A 27,689-nucleotide genomic window follows, 5' to 3' on the forward strand; every position below is an offset into this window, starting at 1 on the left:
GGGAGGCGGGGAGGGTAGTGGAGAAAGGGAGGGAGGGATCGGAGGCAGAGATTTTCATCTCTGGAATGAACTTTTCTTGCAAATCTGTATTCTAACATTTTATCGTTGGCCACTTCCTTTGCAGTATGAGTTCTCTCCTCAAACTCTCTGCTGTTATGGTAAGCAGTTGTGCACCATACCCACCGGCGGCATCTACTACAGCTACCAGAACAGGTAAGAGTTGCCTCTCTCTGCACTAAATGGCAGAGTGCTCGATCAGAACACTGCCCCCTTGCTCCGCCTGGTGTTCAGGTCATGTAACTGCAACTACTTTTTCCTCTGCATGCGTTGGGATGGGGTTGTGCAGCACAGCGGCCGTGGCGTGTGAATAGATAGCATAACGCTGTAACACAAGGCCGCATGCTCTGAGCCCGTATTAATAAAGCATCTCCGATTAGGAGTGCTGATCTAGGATCAGTTTGTCCTTTTAGATCACTAGATAACGCCATAAGATAACGTGGATCGGGGGGGGGGGGTCTGATCCTAGATCAGTACTCGTTTGCAGAAATGCTTTATGAATATACAGGCCCTGATCTCTCTTGCAGCATGGTCTACTGTTCTCCCATGTTCTAATGGAAACATTTGCATTGAAGTTTAATGTGCAAGTACTTACTGTACAACTCTGACATAGGAATCACTTTTCTGATGTTCATATGCACTGACAACCTTTTTAGGTAGTCATCTTATTTCAGATCTGTACATTTAGCAGACACTTTTATCCAGAGTGACTTAGTTAATGCATCTACTTAAGGCAGCTAGGTACGACAACCACAATTCAGTTATATCCAGTTGAGGCAAGTGGATGCTTTGAATGTCTGTTGGTGCTCTTTGGGCCTGGTGCCATTTTCTGTGTTCCGTGTGCTATAGTGTGTGTATGTGTGTGTCTCGTCTTGTTCCAGGTATCATTTCTGTGAGAAGTGCTTCAATGAGATCCAGGGGCACAATGTGACGTTAGGGGACGACCCGGCACAACCACAGACGTGAGTCAACCCGTCTCTGCTTAACTTGTTCTCCAGTTCACTTCATTCATCTCATTCAAACTCCAATAGGATCTTGTTTTATATTCAGGTATTTGCAGTAAATGTTTGTTTCATGTCATGATTTAACCGTGTCATCTAACCAGTTGCTGTCTTCTCTGCCTCTTCAGAATGATATGTAAAGACCAGTTTGAGAGGAAGAAGAACGATACACTAGACCCTGAACCGTAAGGCTCTTTAACCAGCCATCTGTAACCAGCTCACACTCACTCCATATACCTTTCATATCAGCCTGCTGCTCCTGCAATGTCCCTACTAGACTTCCTGCTCAGCTCTGAAGCGCCGTCTGGTGTTTAGTTTTATATCACCTAGGGGAGCATTTCAACATGTACACCTTTGGCCACGTGCTTGATTTTCAATAGACAACATAAGAGCCACTCATAGATCTCCACTTTTGCTCACCTTTTAATTTCTGTTCTATTTACACATTTGAGGTTTATTATAATGAAAAGTATATTTTTTTTATGAATACATGAATGAATAATGGCCTACATATGACTATTGTATTCCAACCCCTCCTACAAAGGCGCACTTGCATTGGTCTGCTTGCACGTGCGTAAGAACTGGAGGAATATTAAGTGAATGTTGATCTCTCTCTATGGCTTCCTGTTCTAGCAGTCAAGCCAATCAGCACTCTTACATATCGTGAACAGTACAATTGAAACAAACAAGAAGAGAAACTGTTGACCTAAATGGGGGACATACCGGGTATAGCTGTTAATGGATTTCTGTAGTAAACCAAGATGTGGTGTTTTTGTCACCAGGTTTGTTGACTGTAAAGATTGCGGACGGAAGATGCATCAGATATGTGTTCTACACTATGACGTCATCTGGCCATCCGGGTAAACATCCAGCTTAACCTCTGACATTGTCACAAAATGGTGGGAAGAAGTTCTATTCGATACCAGTTACATGAATGACTCTTTTTCTTTCTCTCACTCTGCAGATTCATCTGTGACAACTGTTTGAAGAAGAGTGGGAAAACACGGAAAGACAACAAGTTTTCTGCAAAACGTACATCCTCTTGTCCATTCCCTGGCCTTAAGCCCCATCTTAAAGTGGCAATCCGCAGTTGAAACAATAACAAAGCATTATCACTGTTTCGGTACAAAGCTGAGTGATGGGGCTGGAGAAATGTAACTGCTTCCAAATTCATAGAGCAAGCTATGGATGCAAGGACTGACCATCTGGTATCAAAAATATAGTTTTATTATAGGCTATATAGTGTTTGGTTACATTTACTTTGTTTTCAAACATTGGAGTAAAACAGCTTATTTTGGGTTCTGATGGGGTACGATGGTTGAACTGAGCTCATGAGGCATTTATAAGGCATATTTTTCAATAATCAATGTGTACACTGTATCAGTCCTTCAAGGTCATCATTTGATGTAGCAACAGCTGATTTCCCCTTTTAAGAGTATTGGAATACTTAGCCAATTCGTCATGCAATATAAAAAAAAAATGGCCAAATCTTTTTAAACATCTGTTTAATAGCCTAGTTATTCAAGCTTTACAGAAGCCTTTTCTCTATATGACAAACCACTTCCATATGGTAAATGTCATGGACTTATGACATACTGGCTTTCTCCAATTACCTGCAGTAGCTCTCTTTCACCCACACATTTTCAGTTTTGCCTCTGGTATTTGTAGTACCAGAGAGCGTGTTTGACCATTCCATGCACATGGCATTAAGCTAAATTAGACTCTGTCATACATAAAACATGTCCTGCTGAATGAAGGTTTGTGACCTTTTTGGACCAATCTCTCTCCGTGTGTGTGTAGGGTTGCAGACGACACGGTTGGGCATGTACATCGAGGACCGGGTGAATAAGTATCTGAAGAGGCAGAACCACCCTGAGGCAGGGGAGGTGTACGTACGAGTGGTGGCCAGCTCTGACAAAACTACAGAGGTCAAACCTGGCATGAAATCCAGGTAGAGACTGAGGAGTGGACACGCACGTGTAGTGCACTACCTAACATTTTAATGTACTGACGGTATACACATTTATTGCACTTCTTTAGTTGTGCAGGCACTTTCACAGCATGTAAGGAAGTCTTGTCTGTACCTCAACATAGTCAATACACCGAATATTTGTCCACGCTCCTGTTTTATTGTTGCCAGTAAACAGTGTGGTCGGCACCCTTGTTTGACTTTGGCTTTGCAGAGAGCCCAGGAGATAAGAATACACCACATAAAACCTAATGATCATATATTCATCTCTTAAATTCCATGTTGTTGAACCTGCATGTTTGAGCAGATGTATACACTCCCTGTTACTGCCTTCAATGGTCAGTTCATATTTAGCAGACGCTCTTATCCAGAGTGACTTACAGGAGCAAATTGGGGTTAAGTGCCTTGCTCAAGGGCACATCGACCTTTTGTTTACTGGCCCAATGCTCTTAACTGCCCATTCAGTTTGGCCTCTTTGACACGTGGTTAATGTGCGATGTAGACAAGACGTCTGTCTTTCTGGGGTTTTTTCTGGTCAGGTTTGTGGACACCGGTGAGATGTCTGAGACCTTCCCCTACAGAACCAAAGCGCTTTTCGCCTTTGAGGAGATCGACGGCGTGGATGTGTGTTTCTTCGGGATGCACGTTCAGGAGTACGGCTCGGACTGCTCCTTCCCCAACACCAGGTCAGCACCTGTACCCCCTACATGGGGCTGGTCCGGAGTACCTGTACCCCCTACATGGGGCTGGTCCGGAGTACCTGTACCCCCTACATGGGGCTGGTCCATAGTACCTGTACCCCCTACATGGGGCTGGTCCGGAGTACCTGTACCCCCTACATGGGGCTAGTCCATAGTACCTGTAATGGGGTACACGGAATGTGATGTTGGTAGACCCTTGATTCAGTAGTAACATATTACATAAATAAATGTATACATTTTATAAATGTGTTGTTGAAATAATTGATGACGTAATGGAAATGACTGACTAACCGATGACATTTGTTTATTCCTGTGTCTCCCTTCCTCCACAGACGGGTTTACATATCTTACCTGGACAGTATTCACTTCTTCAAACCTCGACTGCTAAGGACGGCCGTCTATCATGAGATCCTTATTGGCTACCTGGAGTATGTAAAGAAACTCGGGTAGGTCTTAATTAATAGTGCAATCAAATGCATTCATATTGCAGTTTTCTCAAGTAAACCACTTTACTTGATGGAGGTAACTCCCCACTTGCATTAAATATGTCTCCCTCCCAAAACAGCCAACCGTTGTCTCTTCTCCCCCTCAGCTACTCTCAGGGTCACATCTGGGCGTGCCCCCCCAGCGAGGGGGACGACTACATCTTCCACTGCCACCCTGCCGACCAGAAGATCCCCAAGCCCAAGAGGCTGCAGGAGTGGTACAGGAAGATGCTGGAGAAGGCCTTCGCTGAGAGGATCCTTCATGACTTCAAGGTGATTTTGGATTAAGATTATGGTTAGGATTAAGGTAAGGATTAAGGGTTAAAGTTAGATCCCCCAAGCCCAAGAGGCTGCAGGAGTGGTACAAGAAGATGCTGGATACTGCTTTCGTGGAGAGGATCATCCACGACGTCAAGGTAGGCCTCTCAATGGCTAAAGCCTTTCAGGCCTATCTTGTAGACTTGGTACAGTTGAGTCCCCAGCCTTGGCCTTGGGAAAGTTGTCTTCTCTTCAAACGGGCCAACCAAGCCTTCAACCTCTAAAGTGTTTTGAGGTTTCTGAATGTATTAATAGGGCTAGAACAGCAACAACCAGCCAAGCAGAAGACTCATATTAGTTGAACATTTGTGTCCATTGGGCATTTAAAGTAATCTTCTATGTTTTTCTCCAGGACATCTTCAAGCAGGCGACAGAGGACTGTCTGACGGGGGCCAACGAGATGCCCTACTTCGAGGGGGACTTCTGGCCCAACGTGCTGGAGGAGAGCATCAAGGAGCTGGAACAGGAGGCGGAAGAAAGGAAGAAGGAGGAGAACGTAGCCTGCTCCGACACACCTGAGGTGGGAGGAGGAGAGATGAGTCATAGGGTAGACCGATGATAGTACTAGAGACATCATTATCAATAGCTAACCTACCTACATGAATACATAACTCCTACCTGTCTAGTCAAATTTGTCTTAAAATGTTTTTATTAATGTGAAATAATTTATTAGTCGAATGCATAACATGCATGTGGTGAATGTTTGTGCCCTCACTGTCCTGTGTGTAAACATTTGTTAATTTGCCATATATTTCTAACTCTTCCCTCTTCTCTTCCCCTCAGGGCACGCCGGGGGACACGAAGAACGCCAAGAAGAAGAACAGCAAGAAGACCAATAAGAACAAGGGCAGTGTGAGCCGAACCAATAAGAAGAAGCCTGGCATGCCGAATGTAGCCAATGACCTGTCCCAGAAGCTCTACGCCAGCCTCGACAAACACAAAGAGGTATGATGACGTCACCACGCTTGCTTTGAAATGCAGGTCGTCTTTCAATGGCTTTAACTGTTTTATGAAGTTGTTTCTTAGAATGGTGCCATTTGTAGGTTCTCTTCTATTATCTCTGAGCTGGGATATTATTGGCCTGACCCAAACCCAATGGCAAACAATCAGGAATTGAGTGACGCTCTCTTCTCTCAAGAGTATTTCTCCTCTTTCCCTCCAGGTGTTCTTTGTGATCCACCTGCACTCGGCCCAGATGGCCAACATGTTGCCCCCCATCATTGACCCTGACCCCCTGCTGAACTGTGACCTGATGGACGGCCGCGACGCCTTCCTCACCTTGGCCCGGGACAAGCATTGGGAGTTCAGCTCTCTCAGGAGGTAATGATAATACATTTTATTTGTATAGCGCTTTTCATAATGGAGGAATCTCAAAGTTCTACCTCTTAAATTCTACGTTAGAATTGAACAATTATGACTGTTGACTTAAGTTGAATGCACTGACTAAGGCGCTCTGGATAAGAGCCTCTGTTAAGTGTGTTAAGTGTCCTAAATGTATCAAAAAGGAAACATTCATTAAGAATCAAGCCAGCTAAAGCAACAATGGTAGATGCTGAAAGGCCTTCACAGGAGAGTCTGTTAAAGTGAGTTTTGGTATTTTTAAGACAGTTTTAAAATTGCTTGATGGATGGAGTGGCTCAGACGGTAAGGTAGAGCGTTCCGTAGGCCAATGGTTTCTAACCTCTCCTCAGGGACCACCAGACGTTTCACAATTTAGTTGAAGCCCAGAACTAATTCACCTGATTCACCTATTCAAGGCTGGTTAGTTGACAAGTTGAATCAGGTGTGCTAGCTGTGGAATAGATCAAATACATGGAACGACTGGGGGTCCTTGAGGAGAGGTTTGAAAACCCCTGCCATAGAGGACCATTGGTTGATGAATTCCTACCATTTGTTCCCATAAGGTGTAAGTGGAGCACCATGTGCATGTTGGTGGAGCTGCACAACCAGGGTCAGGACCGCTTCGTCTACACCTGCAACGAGTGTAAACACCACGTGGAGACACGCTGGCACTGTACTGTCTGTGAGGTAAGACACACACACACACACACACACAAACGTGCGCATACATACTCACCGTCTTTGGAGATTTATACCATGTTCCTGTGTCCCAATCAATCAAATGAATTTTATGAAGCCGGTTGTCAGTGCTTTACAGTAACCCGGCCTAGACCCTAAAGAGCAAGCAGGCAATAGCTGTGCTCTCTGTCACTTACATCTGCCCATGCATGTATTAACCCCCACCTCTCTCCTCTCAGGACTTTGATCTGTGTATCAACTGCTACGCCGCCAAGGGCCACGAGCACCAGATGGTCAAGTGGGGCCTGGGGCTGGACGACGACGGCAATGGAGCGGGCGGCGCCGGCGAGGCCTCTAAGAGCCCCCAGGAGTCACGCCGTCTCAGCATCCAGCGTTGCATCCAGTCCCTGGTTCACGCCTGCCAATGTCGCAACGCCAACTGCAGCCTGCCGTCCTGCCAGAAGATGAAGCGCGTGGTGCAGCACACCAAAGGTAATGAAATTGGTTGCTGGCATCAGTGTTCTGCCGTTGTTCCCTTGAGCAAGGCACAACCCCAAAACTGGGGGGGGGATACACTTAGATGTATCCTTGACAATTGACAATAACATATCTTATCTATTTTAGGTTGCAAGAGGAAGACCAACGGTGGTTGCCCCGTGTGCAAGCAGCTCATCGCTCTGTGCTGCTACCATGCCAAGCACTGCCAGGAGAACAAGTGTCCTGTACCGTTCTGTCTTAACATCAAGCACAAGCTTAGGCAGCAGCAGCTCCAGCACCGCTTACAGCAGGCTCAGATGATGAGGAGAAGAATGGCCACCATGCAGGGAAGAGCAATGCCCCAGAGCTTACCGTCCCCCCCCTCAGGCCCCCACTACAACTCCCAACACCACCCCCTCACACCCCCAGCCAAACACACCCCAAACCCCCCAACAACCGCTTTCGAACCAGCCACAGACCCCAAACGCTGCAGGTATGTCACCAGTGTTCCCTCCTCGCAACGGTCATCCCCTAACGCCAGCTTCCCAGGGCAAGGGGGGACCTCAAGCGTCTCCTTTACATCAGCAGCAGTCACCTCTCCCCCCGCAACCTCCCCAACCTCAGCCACCCCCTCAACCTCAACAACCTTCTCAACAACAACCCCCTCTCGCTCCGGTCACGATTGCGCAGCACATTGCGATGGTGCTCCAGTCGCAGCAGCAGAACCAGCAGAACTACCGGGTCAACATGAACGGCCTGCCACTGCACCAGCAGAACCCCCAGCCTCACCCCCAGCAGCAGCAACGCATGGCTGGACCCATGCAAGTGGTTGGGGGTCAAATGGTGGGACCCAGAGCGCCCCAGGGCATGCAGCAGCCCATGGCCCCAGGTCAGTGGCCCAGCTCTGGGGGAGCCATAGCGGGAGCTCAGCCTGGACAACCAGGAGTTGGAGTCCCTCCTCAGGTGGGTCAACCCCAGCAGGGGATACCGATGCAACAGAGACCCATGATGTCTCCTCAGCAACAAGCTCAGAGGATGCTAGGCCCCCAGACGGGAGGTCCCAGACTCCAGACACCATCCCAGAGACCCGGGGCCATCGCCCCCAATGCCCTCCAGGACCTCCTGATGACCCTCAAGTCCCCCAGCTCACCCCAGCAGCAGCAGCAGGTCCTCAACATCCTGAAGTCCAACCCCCAGCTCATGGCGGCATTCATCAAACAGAGAACGGCCAAGTACCACGCCAGCAACCCCCTGCAACAACAGCAGCCAGGGATGTTGGGAGCCCAGCCGGCGATGCAGGCTGGGGCCGGGGGGGGCCAGAGGCCCGGGATGCCCCCTCAGCAGCCTCAACAACCCACCGCCCAGGGGCAACTCATGAACCCTGGACACAACCCCCAACCCAACGCTGCCCAGATACAGGAGCTCTACCGGAGACAGCTCCTTCGGCAACAACAACAGCAGCAGCAACAGCAGCAACAGCAGCAACAGCAGCAACAGCAGCAACAGCAGCAACAGCAGCAACAGCAGCAACAGCAGCAACAGCAGCAACAGCAGCAGCAACAGCAGCAACAGCAGCAGCAGCAGCAGCAGCAGCAGCAGCAGCAGCAACAGCAGCAACAGCAGCAGCAGCAGCAGCAGCAGCAGCAGCAGCAGCAGCAACAACAGCAGCAGGCCCATCCAGGTCAGTTCCCTCCCCAGACCCAAGGCCAGACGGCCAGCTACTCTCAGCTCCGCATGCAGCAGCTAACCATGCATTCCCAGGTCCAGCACCCTCCCATGGCCCAGATGGGTCAATCTGGCCTGGGCATGGACCCCATCTCCACCACCCAGAACCTCTTGCACCAGCGGATGCTCCAGCAACAACAGCAGGGTATCTCTAACCAACATGCCATCCTCAAGCAGCAGATGGGCGGCTCCCCGGTCCTGCCTAGCCCCACCATGAGTCCCCAGGCCCACCTGCTGGTCAGCCAGCCCCAGCCTGGAGCTCACCTCACTGGCCAGTCCCCCATGGCCAATGCCCTCTCCAACCGGTCCCCTGCACCTGTACAATCCCCGTGCCCGCCCTCGCAACAACCCCCACATTCCAGCCCTTCGCCCCAGGTTCAGCCCTCATCCCACCCGGGGTCCCCCCACCCGGGCTTGGGGGGCCCCATGCCTGGCTCCATGGACCAGGGACACTTGGCAGAGCAGAGCGCTATGCTATCGCAGATGAGCACGCCCGCCAGAGGGTTGAAGAATGACTTGGGCACGGGAGGGGATACAACAGGAGATACGCTGGAGAAGTTTGTGGAGGGATTGTAGCATTAAACAGGAGACTTGGGCTGTGTCCCAAATACGTGACACCCTATTCCCAATTAGTGCACTAGGGCCCTGCTCAAAGTTAGTGCACTATGTAGGGAATAGGGTGCCATGTGGGATGCATCCAGAAACAAACCACACTCTCCCCATCCTCCACTGATGTACTCGGACTCTGGGCCCGTCCCCTTTTTGAGGCTTTGTTCTTAATGAAAAATCTTTTTTTTCATTTTTTTTTTTTTTTTTTTACTGACATGTACAAAGTTTCAAGAGATGTAAAAAGAGAGAAAATGGGATAAAATGAAAAATGCCAACACTTATAGGGGAATGTTGATGTTTCTTCTTCCTAATGAGTCGGGATTTTGCAAATTGCTGTTTAAGAGACGTTTAAATCACAAAGAATATATATTTTTTTGGTTGTTTTATTTGTTTGGTATTTGGTATGATGTCATGCCTTTTCCGTTTTCTTTTTTAAAGAAAATGTACAAAACAATTGCATTATAGTATTCATACTTTTCATTTTGTACTTTTTTTTAATTTCTTTTTTTAAGTAAAGCATTTTTTTGTTTTGTGTTGAGACTGTAAAATATTTTTGTCTGGGAATCGGAATAGGTTTCTTTTCTCTTCTCAAGCTCTTCTCATTCCTGGGACATACATCCAGAAAATGTCTCCCTATTCCCAATATAGTGTAGTGCACTATATAAGGAATAGGGAGCCATTCCAGATGTAGCCCTGGCAATTGTAATCTAAAGTGTTGTACCATTTTTATAGATCCACCTGCATTTGAGAGGGAGGGACTCTTTTTCCTCTTTGTGACGTGTGTGTGTGTGTGTGTTCGAGGAGAACTATCCATTTGTATTGAAATAGGAAATGGACTATGGCAGTTTGTAATACACTGGCATGTATGCAGAAACACTTGACACACACATACACGGAATGCCAAACTCTCAAAACACACACACGACAAAATCTCACTAGCCTGGAAACCGGAATCTGTCTTGACTTGCGGATGTAGAAAATTGTGGTTCTGTCATTTAAAAAGTTTGTCATTTGTTGTGTAAAGTTAAGTATATAAAGAGAACAGACAACCGACTCCTATCCTGAGGGCGAATGGGGGACAGAAGGAGTCTTATCCTGAGGGGGAATGGGGGACAGAAGGAGTCTTATCCTGAGGGGGAATGGGGGACAGAAGGACTCCTACCTGAGGGGGGAGTGGGTGTTCACTGCTTGACTGCTTGTTTGTTTTGAAAAGAGAGAAATAAATAAATAGTCCAGCTGTCTATCAACCCTCCATCCTCATTCCCCTCTCTCAAAAACACAAACTTGAATAAAACTTGGGGTGGGTTATGTTCTCCTAGCTCCATATTGTAAATCATGCAAGTTGTTATTAAGCAAAAATACTATAAATATAAGGAAGAGCGAATGAAATCACTGTATAAACTGGTTAAAGACTCATTTCTTACTTATATACCATATTGTTAAATAAACTGTGTGCAACAGAAAACACTTGGAGTTATACTTCTGTGTCATAGTGGTTTGTGGGATTGTTTTCCCTGCAATTTTGATAGCATACTTGAACTAGGATGAGGTTGTGAGCATGTTTTAGAAAATGAGTGGAAAAGTGAGTATTAGGGCAGTCTCAGAATGAGAACAGGTAAAGTGAGTATGTGGGCTTCATTCAATAATCTCTCAAGAAGCCATGCAAATTTCAGGTTAAACGGGCTCCCGAGTGGCGCAGCGATCTAAGGCACTGCATCTCAGTGCTTGAGGCGTAACTACAGATACCCTGGTTCGAATCCAGGCTGTATCACAACTGGCTGTGATTGGGAGTCCCATAGGGCGGCGCACAATTGGCCCAGCGTCATCCGGGTTTGGCCATCAATGTAAATAAGAATGTGTTCTTAACTGACTTGCCTAGTTAAATAAAGGTTACTTAAAAAAAAACTACACACAAAGCTGTTGCAAATGACTGTTACCATGATTTCAGGGGAGAAGCTGTGGATTTTTGAATATTTTATTGTTGGATCAAATGATATAGCCATCAAGCCCCAAAAAACATATATGGTCACTTATACTTCAGTTTAAAGCTAATTGCTATTCTTCTACTGGTAATATTTTCTAAATGTTGTAAATTATTTAGTACTTTAATAAAGGGGTCTTGTAACGCATGAATCCACCCTGTCACGTGACCTGGGTAGACGTTAATCCTGTTGTCACGTGACAGGAAGTATGAAGAAGTCGAATGTGAGTATTTTGAATAATAAGCAAATTTAGCTCGTAATACATGTTTTCACTGTCATAGATGCAACTGTTCAATTTTCATGCAGTAATGGCACATTCATTCCTAAATTATTCTGAATATTTATGCTGAAGAGAGGATATTTCACAAATGCCACCTCACATTTTTAGCAAGCTAGCAGCATTAACCTCCATGGCTCTCAGTCCGAGAGGCTAACGTTAGCTAGATGTGTTGATTGTTTTGATAGTAGCTATCTAGTGGCGCAAGAAGCAGACCACTAACAGTCAAATACAATGGACGACTCCGATCAAGACTTCGTGGACCTCTGCTCTAAGTTGCTCAAACGAGTCCGCAGAAAAGCAGGCGAAACCGAGAAGAGAAGTGTTGCAGAGCCCTCGTCCCAGGACACTGCGAAAGACATACCCACCAAAAGGGTGACGACTAGGAGGAAGAAGACAGATGTTGGCCCAAGTTTAAAGGGAGCTTTGGGTAACAACTCTGAACACGTTTCCTCAATCTCTACCACTTGTGATGAACCAAACCGACTTCCCTCCAATACAGACGAATCTAAACAATCAGTGGTCAATGGAGGTATTGAACTTGGTGTAGGAGAGAATGGGTCATCAGTGGCTGTGGATGCTGCTGGGTCTCGACCTGAGGATAGGGGGATGGGGGTGAAGGAGAAAGTGCTACACACGATGCAGCAGTTCAAGAGAGTCAATCCACAGAAGCTGGTGCATGCTGAGAGAAATCAGCCTGCAGCAACAGGGAGTGAAAGTGACAGTGCTGCTCCCCATCCACTGCCAGATAATGAAGGTGAGATCCATCACTGTGTCTCACACTCTATGGTGTGTATTTTCATTCATTTGTGTGTACACTCAATGGCATGCTAGTTACCTTTCTCTCCACCTCTGCCCTCCCTGTTCAGTTACATCCGCCTCCACTCCCCTATCACTGGACCCCCAGGTGGATGACTCGGATGAGGCCCTGGCCCTGCGTCTACAGGAGGAGCTGGACAGGGAGGCCCAGGCTGTGGCCCAGGGTAGTGCAGTGGACCTGGAGCAGGGAGGCCTGTTCTTCTGTCAGCTCTGCCAGAAAGACCTGTCTGCCATGAGCCCCACAGGACGCACCCAACACATCAACAGGTAGGGACGACTGGAGCTGGACACACACACAGACACTTGCTCTCTCACCCATCTAACTCCAGAATCTGTCTGTTACTAGAACAGTCAATGACTCCAAAGACCCATCTAACTCCAGATTCTGTCTGTTAATGGAACAGTCAATGACTCCAAAGACCCATCTAACTCCAGATTCTGTCTGTTAATGGAACAGTCAATGACTCCAAAGAAGATACTGCCTCGTTTCCTTTCCTGATCTTGAGGAACTGGATAGGTGAAATCAAGTCCTCTTGTGGCTTCTGATGTTTAGCCTTCAACAATCCAGTGTTTTCAGATCAGTGCAGATGAAGGAAAGGAGACAAGGAAAATAAACCAGTTTACTTTATTGGGACACCCCATGTCCCCCTATCCAGGTGTCTAGACGAGAGTGAGGACAGTGCTGCCCCCGCCCCTCCTCCCGTTCCCAGCATCCCAGAATGCCCCATCTGTGGTAAACGGTTCAAGTCCCAGAAGAGTCGCGCGGCCCACCTGAAGCGTTGCTCCTCCACGATGGGCGTGGCTCCTGCCGTGCTGCTGCAGGCTGTACAGAGACAAGTTGCAGAGGGCCTGACTGACAGCACCGCCAACCAACCGTGAGTCACCCTGGCCTGATTGGTCCCGCCCCTTTGAACCATCAATCAACCCAAACAACTTGACTGCTATTACTGTACATTAAATTGATAACTTTGATGTTAGAAGCATTGAGTCGTGTTCAGGAGGGTGCAACATGCTGAACATTGCAGATAGAAGTGTACTTGATAGAGCTAACGTTGTGCCCTACTGAACCGCCCCTGTATGATGCTTTTGGGGCCTTTCTGTCCCACCTAGAGAAAGAATGTAGGAGAAACACTGCGTTGTTCAAATGCTGGAGGACAATAAACTATTCTATTCCACCCGTGAATAACCCTCTCCTCTCCCCCAGTCCACAGGCCGGAGGTTCCAAGCGTAAAGGCTCCACAGACCCCAGCCTCCCGGGCAGGAAGAAGCCCAGAAAGAAGCCCCGTGGCCTGGACGAAGACACCATGGTGGCCATGGCCCTGTCCCACTCCCTCCTGGAGCAGGAGAAAGAGATGGAGCGGGAGATGCAGAGAGAGTTACAGAGGGAGATGGAGAGAGAAGGTGGTCAGCAGCTCCCAGCCCTCCTCCCTCACATTTCTCTGTCACCATTGAAGTGGAGAGCTGAACCAAGTAAGACGAGTAAGTCACTATCTTGACTGAACCTACATATTGTTTAGGCAATGCATTATGCTATGATTATAAGGATGCATTTGCTGTGACGGAAAACAATTCCCCTTTATTATGTAAGACAGGAGCAAACTATACTAAATGCATCGATATGAAACTATACATGTATAAACATTTTGATGGTGTTTATATTATATGATTAATATCATAGCCGAGTCCTTTTCTCTTGACCCCCTCCCCCAGGTAAGGGGCGTGGCAAGAGGAAAAGGGGTGCACCCCCTCGCCCCCCTCCCCTCCTCCTGGTCCAGGACTCGGAGACAGCCCTGAGGCGACTACAGGAGCGCGTAGCTGGCCTCCTCCTCCGTACCCGCGGCCCCTCGCCGCCCACCCCCACACGCTGCCCCAGCTCCCTGCCCTCATGCAGCACTGGTGCTGGCCCCCTCTGGCAGAAGAGTGCGTTGCGGGACGGAGGGCCGAAGGTCATCTCTGAGTTCTACACCCCAGAGCTCAGAGAGTTTATACGGCCTTGGGTGTCGGTAAAGGTGAGAGCCCGTGTGCGCGTGTGTTACTCATACTTTCACATCTTTGCTTCTAATACTCTGATTTGCGTTAAAAGTATGCGTGTATCTTGATTCATAGTCTTTTCATTCACACTTTAATTTATTTCACTCAATTTGTCTTCTTCCAGACGGATATGGTCTGTCCCACCAAGGCCATGCCTGTATCCTCCACCAACCTTTCCATAACAGAAGGCATCTCTATGACCAAGCAACCGATCCCCTCCTCCCAACAACCAGTCTCCTCCACCCAGGCAGCCCCCTCTTCGCTCCCTTCCACCCCAGGGACAGGGCACCTTCCAGTGGGCAGCCAGACTCTGTGTGACCTAATGGAGCTGGCTGATGAGGGAATGACCCTCACACAGTGGGGCTATTCTACCCCAGCACCTGCCAGAGGTGAGAGCTACTCCTGGGAGAACTGTTATATACAGGAAACACACAGGGGGAAGAATGTCTGACTCCATTACAATGTGAATGCTATAGGTCGAAAAGGGTATCCCGTGGATCTAGTCAAGGTAGCGAGCCTTGCATCACCACTCAGAATACTATAAGTTACATGTGTCCAAGATAACCCTTCTGGAGTTATTCAGAGGCTGAGAGACAGCTAATATCTTGCGATCAATGTCCTAGCATAAAATGATTGATTTAACCTTAGCTCAGAGCTGCACAGTTAGAGGCCAAGCATATCTCCTGTGTGTAGTATGAATGACATTTACCATTAGACCATACATCTAATAATAATTCAAGGAATATTACTCAGAAATATGACAACTTATCTATCTGAAAGTAATCCAATTTATTACACTTGTGCAATTAGAATACAATTATGAAATGGTACATGTCAAAAGATACAAAATACGTAAGTGTAAATGTGTAAAAGACCCACTATGGTGTAACAGAAAGCTACACCAGGAGATTGGTTTCTAATGACTCCATGAACAAAGTTTCCACCCATCTTTTATTCTCCCCTGAGCTCCAGATCTCAGTATCTCCCCTCGTCTAATTAACGCCACTTTGTTCAGCCAAAACAAAATTCATTAAAATAACTCACGAACTCCAGAACCTCCCTTATCTGAATGATAAGAGCTCACATCTGGTCGCTCCCTCTTTGAACTGACCGCCGTCCAACAGACAGAATAACACAGTAACTCTGTAACAATGAATCCATAGCACTTACAGAACAATGAAACATATCAACATTCACAGCTCTTTATGAACTCTTGAATCAATCCAAACACGACAATGTAATTCACACAGTAACAGTCATTTCGTCGATTCAAGTTATCTGTCTTCACACCCCCGACGGTGTCTGTGTCCCAGGGTTCTATGGGAACGTCCTGCCACGGATAAGGTGTGTTTGACTTTTGTGATAGTCGTCATGTGGTCAGCCATCCAGACAATGCCATAAATCGTGATGTAGTCCTCACTCTGGGCCTCGGTGCCTGCGAGTTGCTAGATGCATCTTCATCGCTGGCCTTCATCGTTGTTCACGTGTTCACTCCCTATTTTTCCACTACAGACACAGGATGTATATACACGCTCACAGACATGTAGATTAACACACACACACACACAGCATCCCTGAAAGTAGCTAGCATACCTGAAAGTCAAACCTACTGTACCTCTAACGTTGTTTGTCTTCCCTTGGTCCCTCAGACAAAGAGAACACTGCTACAGACTTCCACTCAAGTGGCTTTGTTCCTGAGAGCACAGACGAACCCCCTGACCTGTGTCTCAGTGGCTTCATCCCAGAGAGCATTAGAAACACTGAAAGCCATCAGATGAGATCTCTTCCTCAAAGCAGAGATACCAACAGGAGCAACCAGAAATTAGTAAGGGACCTTTTTTAGAAGTCTTCTACTCTATTGTATACGTTTTCATAACTAGACCTTGATTAGCTGAGTCCAGTGTGTTAGAGTAGGGTTGGAGCAAAACCCTACACACACCCAGTAGCTCTCCAGAAAGCGGGTTGGCCACACCTGGGCTAATATAATCACCATCACATCATAACTGTGTTGGACACTTGTTGCCTGATCATTGCTCTGTGCTGGTAGCCATTGTCTGTCTCTGACCCATAGGTGGTGCTGTCCAGGCTGGCCTCAGACCTGACCAGTATGGTGAACAACCCCCAGTTCAGCGATGTCCAGCTACAGGTGGACAGTGGGGAGGTGTACTTCACCCATTCATTCATGCTGTATGCTCGATGCCCCCTGCTAGCGCAGATGGTGAGTGCACGTGTGGATTTTGCCTCGTTATATTTGCTTGTATGGTTCTCATTTGAAACCATTAATATTTCCAGTTGAATTTGATTTGTTTTCTCTCTCATTCCATCCCTCTCTCTCTCCCAGGTCCATGACAGTGGATTCGGGGTGCAGGAGGACGGCATGCCCTCAGCCCAGAGGGTGTTGTTGGGTGAGGTACCAGGCCAGGCGGTGTATACCCTACTCCAGTACCTCTACACAGCCCACTGCCCCCTCACACACACCCTGCTGCCACACGTTCAGGAGCTGGCAGCCAGGTAAAGTCTGACTCAACTGGTGTTTAAGTGATGTGACTTCTTAGTAACAGAATGCATTACAGAATTCTCAGGTAAAGGGTGAGTTAGAATTAACCAAGAAACATACTGTTCTTTATCCCTCTTGCTTTCTGTCTCTCTCTTTCTACAAAACTCCTTCTTTCTCTTTTTTCTCCTCATCAGGTTCAACCTGGAGGAGCTGCAGCAGCTGTGCCAGCTCTACCCAGCTCAGACAGACCTCCACAGAGGTGTAGAGGGACAGGGGGATCAGTGGGGAGACTACCCAGCCCAGGAGCACCAATCTGGGGGAGAGGAGGAGCACCAAGACCAGGTCTTCGTGGAGCTCCTCCGCTCCATGTGGAATGAAGAAGAGGTTGAGGAAGATGAAGACAGAGGAGAGGAAGGAGGGATTGCGATGGAGGAGGAGGAGGGGCGAGGGGATGGCGTGACGATAGAAGACGGAGAGACGAACGAAGAAAGGGTGAACGATGAAGAGATGGAGGAAATATATGAGTTTGCCGCCACTCAGAGAAAGAGGGATGAAGGGAAAGAGAGCGAAAAGGAAGAATCGGAGGAGGAGGAGGAGGGAGTGACATTTTTCACAGAGACAGAAGAAGAGCAGGAGGCTCCAATCCAAGCTCACTCATTGGCTGAACACTCAGATAAGGGTGAATTAACATGCATAACTTCCCCTCAAACAAAACCTCCCAGTTTAGAGGCAGTCATAGCTATTGGTGACATCGACACAGACCGGGGGAATCCAAATAGGATAAAAACTGATCTCAACAAATCAGAAGGTAAAGATCTAGAATGTTCTAGAACAGCCACCATGGAGTCAGACAGAACAAAACAATTTGAATCAAACGTCACAAGCTCAAGAAGTGTTGAAGAGGTATCAACGACAAAAAGCCTCCACTCCAGTCCCCATGACGATCAACAACTAAACGCTAGTCTGGACCGTAGCTACAGCCGCCTCTTCTCTGACTCTTGGGGGGTCTATGAGACGCAGGAGGCGCCCCACACCTCCCCACCAACACAACCATCCTGCCACTCCCAACCCCACAGGGCTATCCAGAAACCCTCCCGCTCCCAGCCCCCCAGGACCATGGTAGTGGAGGGTGCGAGACAGCCAGAACTCACCTCCCCACCCCCACCGTCCTCCCGCTCCCAGCCCACAAGGGTGAGGGTCGATGGGGGTACGAGACAGACAGCGATCCCAACCCTCCAGTACTCAGCCATTGAAATCATTGACCTCTCCATCAGTCCTCCTCTGGTCCCTGGTGTATCCGCCCTACCTGTTCCTGGTTTGTCCCCAGGGGAAGTGACTGACACCGGGGCACGAGTTAGGATGGAGAGAGTGGTGGGAGGAGGGAAAGTTCCTGAGTGTAAGGAGTTACTCCAAGAGAAGGTACCGTCTAGTCCAGAGGACTTAAAGAGAGAGAGTCATGGTCCGTATAGTATTTCTGTACCCGTCTCTCCTCCTCACAGTACCAAAGAAGAACCTGAGCTTATAGTTCTGTCTGACTCTAGTGAAGAGATGGAGGTAGGGGATCTAGGACCTACCAGCCCCTCTCCACCACCCCCTACTTATCTCTCCCAGAACCACCAAGGCTACACCCCAATCACAACTCAATCCAACACAGAACCCAAGAAACCCACCTCGATAACCCAATCAGACACAGAACCTAAGAAATCCAGCTCGAAGGAGAAAGAGACTATTGGTGGTTCTGTGAGGGATCTTTCTGTCTCACCTTCAGATCAAGGCCTAGATCCAGATCCTCCTAGTTATAAACCAGGTTCTGCTGGTTCTACTAGTCTTGTGGACTGTTCTGCAGAGATGTCTTGGCTCATCCCGGCCACTCCGCCCCTGCCGTCCAGGAAGACCAACTCTAGCTCTACCCAGACCTTTAGTAGCATGCGTCGCACTCAGCTCTTTCCTAAGGCCAACTCTTCTTCCTCCTCTTCTGCAGCGTCAGTTTTCTCCTCTCCCACCCTCCCTTTCAGGCCTAGCCGCCAGACCTCCAACCCACCCAGGGTTTCTACACATTCTGCCCAGACAGAGTCCTCTATTTCTAGGCAGAAATCAGACAGCAGAGGGCTTCGGCACTCCAGCTTGGGCCTCGACCATGCTGCCCGCTCCCCTGGATTCACAGTCCCCTCCAAGTCCCAACCAAAACGCTCCTGCTTTCCCCGCCTGACCCCCTCTCTCTCCGTCATCCCCCCACCAGACCCCTCCACAAAGGGTACCCCTCTCCACAACATCCCCCAGCCAAAAAGCTCCACTCCCCTTTATTCAGATCTACCCAAGCCCTCTGCTTCGTCTCTGGCCTCCCCTCTTCTGAGAGACGGGGACGGGGACAACGGAACAAGGCAGAGAGGGAGGGGGCTGGGGATCTCTGGGAGCCCATGGAAGAGAGGGGGACTGGGGTCTCTGGGCCTGTCCCTCTCGGACCCTTCCGACCCATCCTCGTCCGCACATAAGGAGTCCCTTACCCAACCGAGAGAGAACAGCGGCTCCCCCGGACAACACCGACCATCCACTGAGTCTAAATACTTCCATAGCCCAGGAGATAGAGAGAAAGAGAGGGGGGTGAGAGAGGAATCAGATGAGATGATGAAAATGGAGGAACTGGAAAGGAGTGTAGTGAAAGAGGAAGAGCAGGAGGAAGAGATAGGAGAAGACATGGAGAGGTCCAGTAACAGCTTTCAACAGAGCTTCCTCGGGATGGACGAGCCACCCATGGCCTTTGATGACTCCTGGGGCCTAAACGCAGGAGGAGGGGACACGGACGGAGAACGATCCCAGGCAGTGTGCTTCAGTCTGAGGCTAGAGAGCAGCGGCGGTGGGGCTAGTCCTCCAAGACAGGGCCGGAGAGATGGAGAGATTGCAGGACCATCCTCTACTTTTAACCCCTCTCCTCCTCGTCCTAAAGCCTACACCACCCACTCTTACTCCACCCCCTCTCCACCTCCACCCAACACCACTACACCCCAGGCCAACCCAGAGATCAACGCTAGCCTCCTGGACGCTGAGATCTGGGACGACTGGGGGCAGGAAGAGGATGAGGCGCTTCCTCTCTCTCAGAGGGTGAATCCTGTAGCTCTGGCTCAGAGAGTGGCCCAGCTCAAGACTCCAGGTAATACACTTTCAGCAGTTATACCCCCTTGTATAGAGGTCTTAATGTTTAATCTAGCTAGCTCGGGTTCAAAACCAGCTTCATTACTTCGTACTGTTGAAATATTGAACAGTCTTCCATTCGTGTTATTCTGATCCATAAACACATTCACTGTTTTGTTACATCTTTTCTTATTTCTCTACCCTTTGACCCCTCTCTCCACAGTGGCCCCCCGTAGGAAAGGCCAGCAGGGCCCCCTGGTCCCCATCACCCCCATGCCCAGCTACTCTGACATGGACACACCTGACCTCAAGAACAAGCTCAACAGGTCTGATTCCCAACACATCGTCTCTGATATCTGCCTTTTTATATTAGTTATTTAATTCATGTGGTCATGTCACTCCCCCATCACTCCTAGCCTGGTCTAGTCCCCAGTCCTTCTTCCTCCATTGATAGTTGTTTGATATGTGAGATTACAGGAGCACGATGTATGGCAGTTATCAGTGTAGTCTGTCTATACCTCCCCCCATCTCTTTTCTCTACATCCATCTCTCTTTCTGTTACCCTCTCCCTCTTCATATAGTAAAAGTCTGTTGCCATCCTGCTCTGTGTCCTCCCTCTAGATTCGGTGTGCGTCCCTTACCCAAGCGCCAGATGATCCTGAAGCTCAAGGAGATCCACCAGTACACCCACCAGGTCATCAGCTCAGAGTCCGAGGACGAGGCACCTTCCCTGGGTCGCCCCAGAGCTGTCGGGCCCCCACCCACCACCTCCTCCATGGAGCCCACCAGAAAGCCAGTGTCCTGTGCCCAGACTGGGGGGTTTAACGAGCCTAGTGGAAGAGCAGCACCTACCGTCTCCCTGGTGAAACTGCCTGGTAGGGAGGAGGACATGGAGCCTCTCTCTGCCTCTCAGGGATCCAATACGTCCTCCACAGCACCCAGTGAAGACTCTGAGAGGTTAGCACTGGGAGTGTTTTTAACAGGTGTTGTTCATGTATGCATTTGTCTAGAATACTTTGACTGCTAAATTCAAAGTCAAATGTACTGATATTGACACTCCTCTGTTCATCTCCCCCCCAATCTATTCTCCAGGTCTAATCCAGAGCAGTGCCTCTCTGATGACTCAGATAACGACGACATTACTGCCTCGCAGTCTGCCTCCAAGCTCCAGGACAACCTCCTCGCTGTCCGTCGTTTCATCCAGTCAGACCCAGACCTCTACGGGCAGATTCTCCTCTACCAGCCCCTGGTCCTGTCAGACCTCCAGGCCAGACTCAAGGCCGCGGGTATCCGGCTGGGGGCCGCCAAGCTACTAGACTACCTGGATTCCCAGTGCATTACGTTTACCACAGCCAAGCCTGGACTGAGGGGAGGAAGAAAGAGAAAAGGGAAGTGGGCGACCAGGGCTGGAGGGAGGGGAAGGAGAGGGAGAGGGGCAGCTAAAATGGCAGATTGAAGTTACCTTTGTGGAGGCAAAGGTGGATTTTTAAAGGATTTGTGGGAAATAATGAGTCTAAACTAAATCAGTGGCAGTTAAAGCTGTAACGTGTTCTAGTTGGATGTTTCCTGTTTATATTGGTTGGATGTTGGACTACTATAATTAAGTAATGTTTGTTCTCTTCCTAGTGTCAAGTCCTATCTTTACAGCATGCTATACTAGTCTGGACTAAGCTGTTTTCACTGAGTTATTGAACTATGCTGTCCACAAGCCAAAATAGTTAAACATTCAAAACCCCTGGATTACCCAGGAATAACTCCAGCACAAAGCAAAATCGTGAAAAATATTTTACTGTTTTTCTTTTTCTCCAAAGACCAGCCAAGAAATAGACTTCATTCAATCTGAGCACAACTCATGTTGGGGCAGGGAGGTACTTGTTAAAAAGAAAACACAGATACTCTTCATGAATTAGTTCTTCTTGTTGATTAGCCAATCAGGAACAGCATTTTCCTTGGAGGTGGAGCGTTCAGTCTAAAAGTTCATAGCTTCAGGACCATTCAGGGGTACAGCAATGTGTGCGTGTCACACACCCCCTTAGCACAGTGCAGATATCAGTATTCCTTTGAACACAAAATACAGGAAGCCCACTAAACTGTAGCTTCAGAACCAGAATGTCCTCTCTCCACCCCTTCTGATCACAGCTTGGCCCATGTGGCTTCCACACCAGTTAGCACCTCCTGTCCCTTCTCCTTCTCTTCCTGTCACGACAGGTTAGCGATGTTGGCCAGGAAGCGCTGGGCCCACCACTCCTCCAGGTCTATAGGCACAAAGTCTGTAAGGGGACAGGGAATAGGTGCTAATGAGAGAACATTACTATGATGGTACCTCTGTCTGAATCTCACAAGTCTACACATCCTGAGCACAAGTCTGCATGGAGAGAAGGAGAGGCAATAGTGTGTGAAAAGGAAGGAACCAGTATTGGTGAGATTTGTGCTTCAAACGCTTCAGTACTGTCCATCTACTGTTAAGTAACTGTCCAATGACCTACAGAGTGAACAGGACTGGACAGGTTTGTGTGGAATCAGCAACCAGGAGGAGTGCCAGTTTATCCAAGGTGAGAGACTGATAGTTGTTCAGAGAGTTAAACATTAAAACAAAAGCTTGCCTTATGACCTCTATCTAGCTGCAGATAAGATGGAGCCAAGAACCGCTTAGCCTGCTGTGTTTCTGTAGACAGTACTGAGACAGACGTTTATAGGGCTAGACAGAAATACACCAAAATGGAGGGTTAAGACCGTGAAAGTGGAGCATGAGTAGGCGTGCTGATCTAGGATCAGTTCGTCTTTCAGATTGTCTTTCAGATCATAATAAGATTGTATGGACAGGGGACCTGATCCTTGATCAGCACTCTTACTCTGAGGCTTTATTAATACAGGTCCTGGGCATCACATAATTGGATGTAATGAGATAGGAAGTAGACTAGTGTACAGCCTCTCACATATGTCATTGTTACACATCTTCAGTAGAGCAAGATGGAGGCTGATTAAACAACAATGGCGGCTAGTGAATAAGGCCTATAGATACTCACTCTTCGTTGTGGTACTGGGGGTCTTCTCTGCGTACTGCACGGGCCCCTGGCCACATACAGCAGCAGGCTTCACACTGCCTTCTCCATCTCCTGCCAGCTGCTGCTCTATTTCCTGCCATGCTGCAGAGCGGAGAGAATATTCAGAGGCATTAATACACACACTGAAGATACACGTTACAGCAAATCATTTTTTCCATGGGTTATGCTGCAGTTCCTAGGTAGTTGTATAATACACGCAGCCTATGACTACATAAAACCAACTGGGCATGACCGCGGGAAAATATTTGGGGTGATTAAGAATCCATCTATTGCGATATTACAGTATCATGGGGTGCTGCAGCACCCGTCGCACAACAACTTCCTGCGGATAGGAAGCTGATGGTTTGTTGTTTTCCTCATATAAATGCCCAATGGAAGTGTGTTTATTTTAAATAAACTATTCCTCTAGAGGTGTAACCTTGCTTGTGCTCCAAATTCAAATGAAACAGCCAACCATGTGTCCTCGAGTGGACTTGGACAGGACTACAGTACATTGCATCAGCCACACTACTAGGAGATAAGACTGGACGTTGTGTGTTTCAACACACCCCTTACACTTTCAAATACACTGTGCTGACTGTATACATTTCTGTGAAAAGCATTTGAATGTAAATGTACCAAAATAAACCAAGCTCACTGTTTTATAAGAAGTGCAAAGGAGCTTTCGTCTTAAATTACTTGGTAGTGTTTTCATAGTTTAATTGACAACCGATATCACTTTATAAACACACTGACTGGACTTTACTATTTCATGCACTACAATAGTGGTTTGCATTGGCAATGGAGTCGAAGGCTTTCTGTAAATGAGTAGAGCTGTGCTCTAAGATGTTTTATAAAAACAAACGGGATATTCCCAGAACTTCCTTCTGATCATTGTCATTGAGCAGTGCTCCAAGAACAACAGAAGAGGTCATGCTGAGACCATTCCATTCTGCTACAAGTCACCTGTCTTCATCAGAGCAGGCTGAAAGTATAGAACAAACTAGCCCAAACTGTCAGAAACAATATCTCCACTTTCCTACTTGACTGCTTCAATAAAGCGCTCAAGTATTTCTATCAACCATTTACCTCCTCTATGGTTTGAGGATCTTTAACAAACTATAACTATTGAGGATCTTTAACAAACTATACCCAAACTGTGTCAGAAAGAATGCCTAGACTTTGGCACTTGATTAAATCATTTAAACTGGATTCTTGTAGCCATCTTTTATCTTCCGTTTGCTTTCGAGTGTAGGCTTAAACTCCACGTAGTTCTCGCTCTCATATATATATACACACACATTTTCGCATTGGTCCCCTTGCAACGCCAGGGTTGTGAGTTCAATTCCCACGGGGGACCAGTACGGGGTAAAAAATACAACAACAAAAAAAATGTATGAAATGTATGTATTCACTACTGTAAGTCGCTCTGGATAACAGCGTCTGCTAAATGACTAACATGTAAATGTAGTCTAGTCCTTGAATGCAGTGATTCTCTCCCAGATAAACATTACTGGTGTTGTGGATAGAGTGGCAGTGTCAGATGTAGCCTTGAGTTAACACTGACTCAGTGCTGCTGGTCAACATGTTAAACTATAATGGCCTTCCATTCAACTGATGTAAACTGGAATGTGTATGCATAAAATGACTTACTATAGGCTCAATAATAACCTTCAAATTGCATATTTGAGAGTCTACAATACTCCTTATACGGTCAGGATGAGGGCCTTATACTGTTTGAATGAGTGTCCATGGCTCTATGCATGAGAAAAATGGTAATGTCTCATCTGTCTAGTAGTCAATGCGTCTCACCTTCGTACACAAATCGGACATTCTCTTCATGGGCCGGGGTGAAGCCTTCAGATGTGGTGTCTTCCTTCTGTGAGGCTGCAGTGTGGTATCTCTTCCCGTTCAGGCGATTAAACACTATCTTAGGGGTTGGAGAGCTAGACAGATAGAAAGTAACAGTGTGTGAAATCGTATTGTGTTACGCCTCTGGAAAGCTGGTCTTGCTTCAGAAATGTATATGCTGGGCACTAGATTGTACTTTTTGCATAAAACCCAAAAGGACTTTATTTTTTTATAGAATAAAACTATTGTCCATCCAGGATGGACGTTTTTTCTTTGGCATCACCTTCCATTAAAATGATACACATACATTCTCACATCACACCTATTTAAACCAGTCAGTCCACCATACTGCATACACTAAAAAACAGAGGACATTGATGCATTCACTCCCAACTGCACTGGATAGATAAGTACATATCCTGATGCAAAGTAAATTGTATATCTAGCCTAGAGGATCAGTGGCTGTCTAGAACAGAGCTCTCTAACCCTGTTCCCGGAGAGCTACTGTCCTTTAGGTTTTTGCTCCAACCTTAATCTAGCGCACCTGATTCTAATAATTAGCTGGTTGATAAACTGAATCAGGTTAGTTACAACTGGGGTTGGATTGAAAACATTCAGGAGGGTAGCTCTCCTGGAACAGGGTTGAAGAGCCCTGGTCTAGAATATTCAGGAATTCTCTTCTCCCACATCGCATGTCATGCCCACTCCGCTACCATAGAAATGTAAGGATTGGTGGGAATCCTCTGAACCTACTTCCTTACACAATGATGTTGCTACGGAGACAACAGCAGACGGATTATAAAAGTCTGTGTGGAGTGATTCCCAGGAAACGACTGAATGACTGTGCTATTATGTAACACACGTGCATTAAACTACATTGTATTAATGCATTTTATCCTGTATTAAAAATATACCAACGGATGTAGCCAATGACAGGGAAAAAAGCTTGCTTACTCAACCAAATGCACCATTGCTAAACTTGTGTGCCCTTGCAGAGCGCGCGAGGCATATTTCACTTTGAACGCATGCTACGTTCTTAGGGCATGTTGCTCATAGTTCTACACTGGCTACAATGTAACCACTGACCGATTCCCCACGCTCGAATGGCTGTTCAAAAATGTTAATGTTTCTCTACTGCGTTTGGACAGTAAACAAATGGCCAAAGTTAGCACGCGCTGCTAGCCAGCAAGCCTGTCAGCTAACCTCGCAAGGTCAGACCGTTTCCAAAGAATTTTGAAAACGTTGCAATTACACTTCAACGATACAATGTAATTTATCGGTGTATCGATACTATATTTCAGTAAACATACAGGATTACGAACGTTCTAAGATTAATTTCCGTGAATCGTGACGTACTACAAAAATGATAGTGGAATCAACGTTACATGATCATGTTTATTCCACTATACGCCACACATGTACCATGGATTCTTCAGCTGACTGGTTTGCTCGCGCTTCTTGATATGATTATGATAAATGCAATATGGCAACTTACTTTGAGGATAACCAGGGGGTCGGTTTGAGCTTCAAGTCGTTGGTTTTATTCTCAATTTGCTGCGTGGGACCTGAAATGGAATTAGAATAGCAAGGTTGCACTGATCACAACATGCATGCTTGTCATTAAAATATGCTTTTAAATCCGACAGATCTTATCGCCTAGGTTCAATTAAACACAGTTCCGTGCTCATTATATAGGTTTTGAAAAGTGTACTACTGCTTTATTGACATGATTCGAATGCTACTATCGATTATATCAATAATATAAGCAATACATAATTGGATTGAAGAGAAACAATTACATAACTGATGCTCACCTGTCCTGCGCTGTGTAACAAGTTTACTGGGACCTCTAGTAATAGTGTACATCATGTGAAAGCCGAGAACTTCAGTGTTGCGAAGGAAAAATAAGTGGGTTATCTTCAAACAAGTCGAGAGTGGTGTGATAGCCTACAATGTGTCGACTCCAAATACCGTGGTGGTCTTTAAATCGATCCCCTTGAGCGATCCCCTTTTTGGTCGAGTTCTCTTGACGCAGCCACGTTGGGAAAATTATAGCGCCTGTTTTTCCAAGTCAGCTGCTCAGTGCTACGTAGCCTACGTCTCCGGTTCGGTGAAGAGATCTCGGTACTGCTACTGCAATGTGCTCCTTGTCGCCGCTACGAATAAGCATATGTTTGGTCAAAGAGACAGTCTGCTAGTGCTTCAAGGGTATAGCCAATAGGTCAATCAAGGTGATTCAATACTGATATGGAATTCAAACGTCTGTTGGAGAAGAAACTCCAACCCTTCCGATCAATGTTTTTGAATAGAAAATACAGTTAGTTATATTGATTAAATTCCCCTTTGTGAGAGGCAACCCTATCCTACAGTATGCGTACAAACAATGACAGTGACACCGCACACATGCTTTCATCATGACAGTCATGGGCACCCTGGTCATGTCTCACTACACACCCCCAACCGTCGCGGTTTTAGAGGAGGAGCGCCCTTCAGAACGCACTACTGCTGACCTATCACCCGGTAATCCGAGCACGTGGAGATTTGAAGCCTATTCACGATGAGCAGGTTTAACATTTGGAATGAAAATGGGGAATTTAAATCAGATTGCTGAAGTCCATTTTTTACCACCACAAATGTTCTCTGATTTAACACGAGTCATTATGCAAACACAGCTTTTTAGTAGCCCAAGGCTGTGGCA

The 27,689-nt window shown here is 47.2% G+C and overlaps 3 protein-coding genes across 5 annotated transcripts in view; 2 read left to right on the plus strand and 1 right to left on the minus strand.

Moving 5' to 3' along the window:
* The window catches only part of LOC106564464 (CREB-binding protein-like), a 64,700-nt gene extending 53,860 nt beyond the window's left edge, over positions 1-10,840 (plus strand). The window contains 16 exon segments of the mRNA XM_045691019.1: positions 125-213; positions 939-1,019; positions 1,187-1,243; positions 1,841-1,918; positions 2,023-2,090; positions 2,859-3,009; positions 3,567-3,713; positions 4,061-4,174; positions 4,321-4,486; positions 4,884-5,051; positions 5,315-5,476; positions 5,694-5,851; positions 6,436-6,559; positions 6,790-7,042; positions 7,175-7,419; positions 7,421-10,840. Of these exon segments, the coding sequence (XP_045546975.1) occupies positions 125-213; positions 939-1,019; positions 1,187-1,243; positions 1,841-1,918; positions 2,023-2,090; positions 2,859-3,009; positions 3,567-3,713; positions 4,061-4,174; positions 4,321-4,486; positions 4,884-5,051; positions 5,315-5,476; positions 5,694-5,851; positions 6,436-6,559; positions 6,790-7,042; positions 7,175-7,419; positions 7,421-9,328 (3,969 nt within the window). The 3' untranslated portion in view covers positions 9,329-10,840.
* A 664-nt stretch (positions 10,841-11,504) lies between these two features.
* Positions 11,505-21,717, plus strand: LOC106589789 (structure-specific endonuclease subunit SLX4-like). 3 transcript variants are annotated; one of them, XM_045691022.1, is made up of 14 exons: positions 11,505-11,566; positions 11,809-12,377; positions 12,490-12,706; positions 13,096-13,314; positions 13,644-13,918; positions 14,150-14,448; positions 14,595-14,859; positions 16,120-16,295; positions 16,542-16,688; positions 16,812-16,981; positions 17,162-20,115; positions 20,320-20,422; positions 20,718-21,053; positions 21,189-21,717. In XM_045691022.1, exons 2-14 carry the CDS (start codon positions 11,855-11,857, stop codon positions 21,550-21,552), a joined length of 6,048 nt encoding a protein of 2,015 aa, XP_045546978.1. In that variant the 5' UTR covers positions 11,505-11,566; positions 11,809-11,854; the 3' UTR covers positions 21,553-21,717. The 3 variants fall into 3 exon arrangements, with proteins under 3 accessions (XP_045546978.1, XP_014035608.2, XP_014035614.2); XM_014180133.2 differs by having other exon boundaries at positions 11,526-12,377; XM_014180139.2 differs by having other exon boundaries at positions 11,526-12,377; positions 13,644-13,909.
* A 151-nt stretch (positions 21,718-21,868) lies between these two features.
* Positions 21,869-27,435, minus strand: LOC106589802 (MAPK regulated corepressor interacting protein 2). The gene is made up of 5 exons (XM_014180151.2): positions 26,806-27,435; positions 26,487-26,556; positions 24,953-25,086; positions 23,123-23,242; positions 21,869-22,366 (listed from the first exon to the last, which is right to left on the minus strand). The coding sequence occupies exons 1-5, from the start codon at positions 26,858-26,860 to the stop codon at positions 22,296-22,298; spliced, it is 450 nt and encodes a 149-aa protein (XP_014035626.2). The 5' UTR covers positions 26,861-27,435; the 3' UTR covers positions 21,869-22,295.
* Between the last annotated feature and the right edge of the window lie 254 nt (positions 27,436-27,689).

Source organism: Salmo salar, chromosome ssa12, assembly GCF_905237065.1.
Source record: "Salmo salar chromosome ssa12, Ssal_v3.1, whole genome shotgun sequence".
NCBI classification, from domain to species: Eukaryota; Metazoa; Chordata; class Actinopteri; order Salmoniformes; family Salmonidae; genus Salmo; species Salmo salar.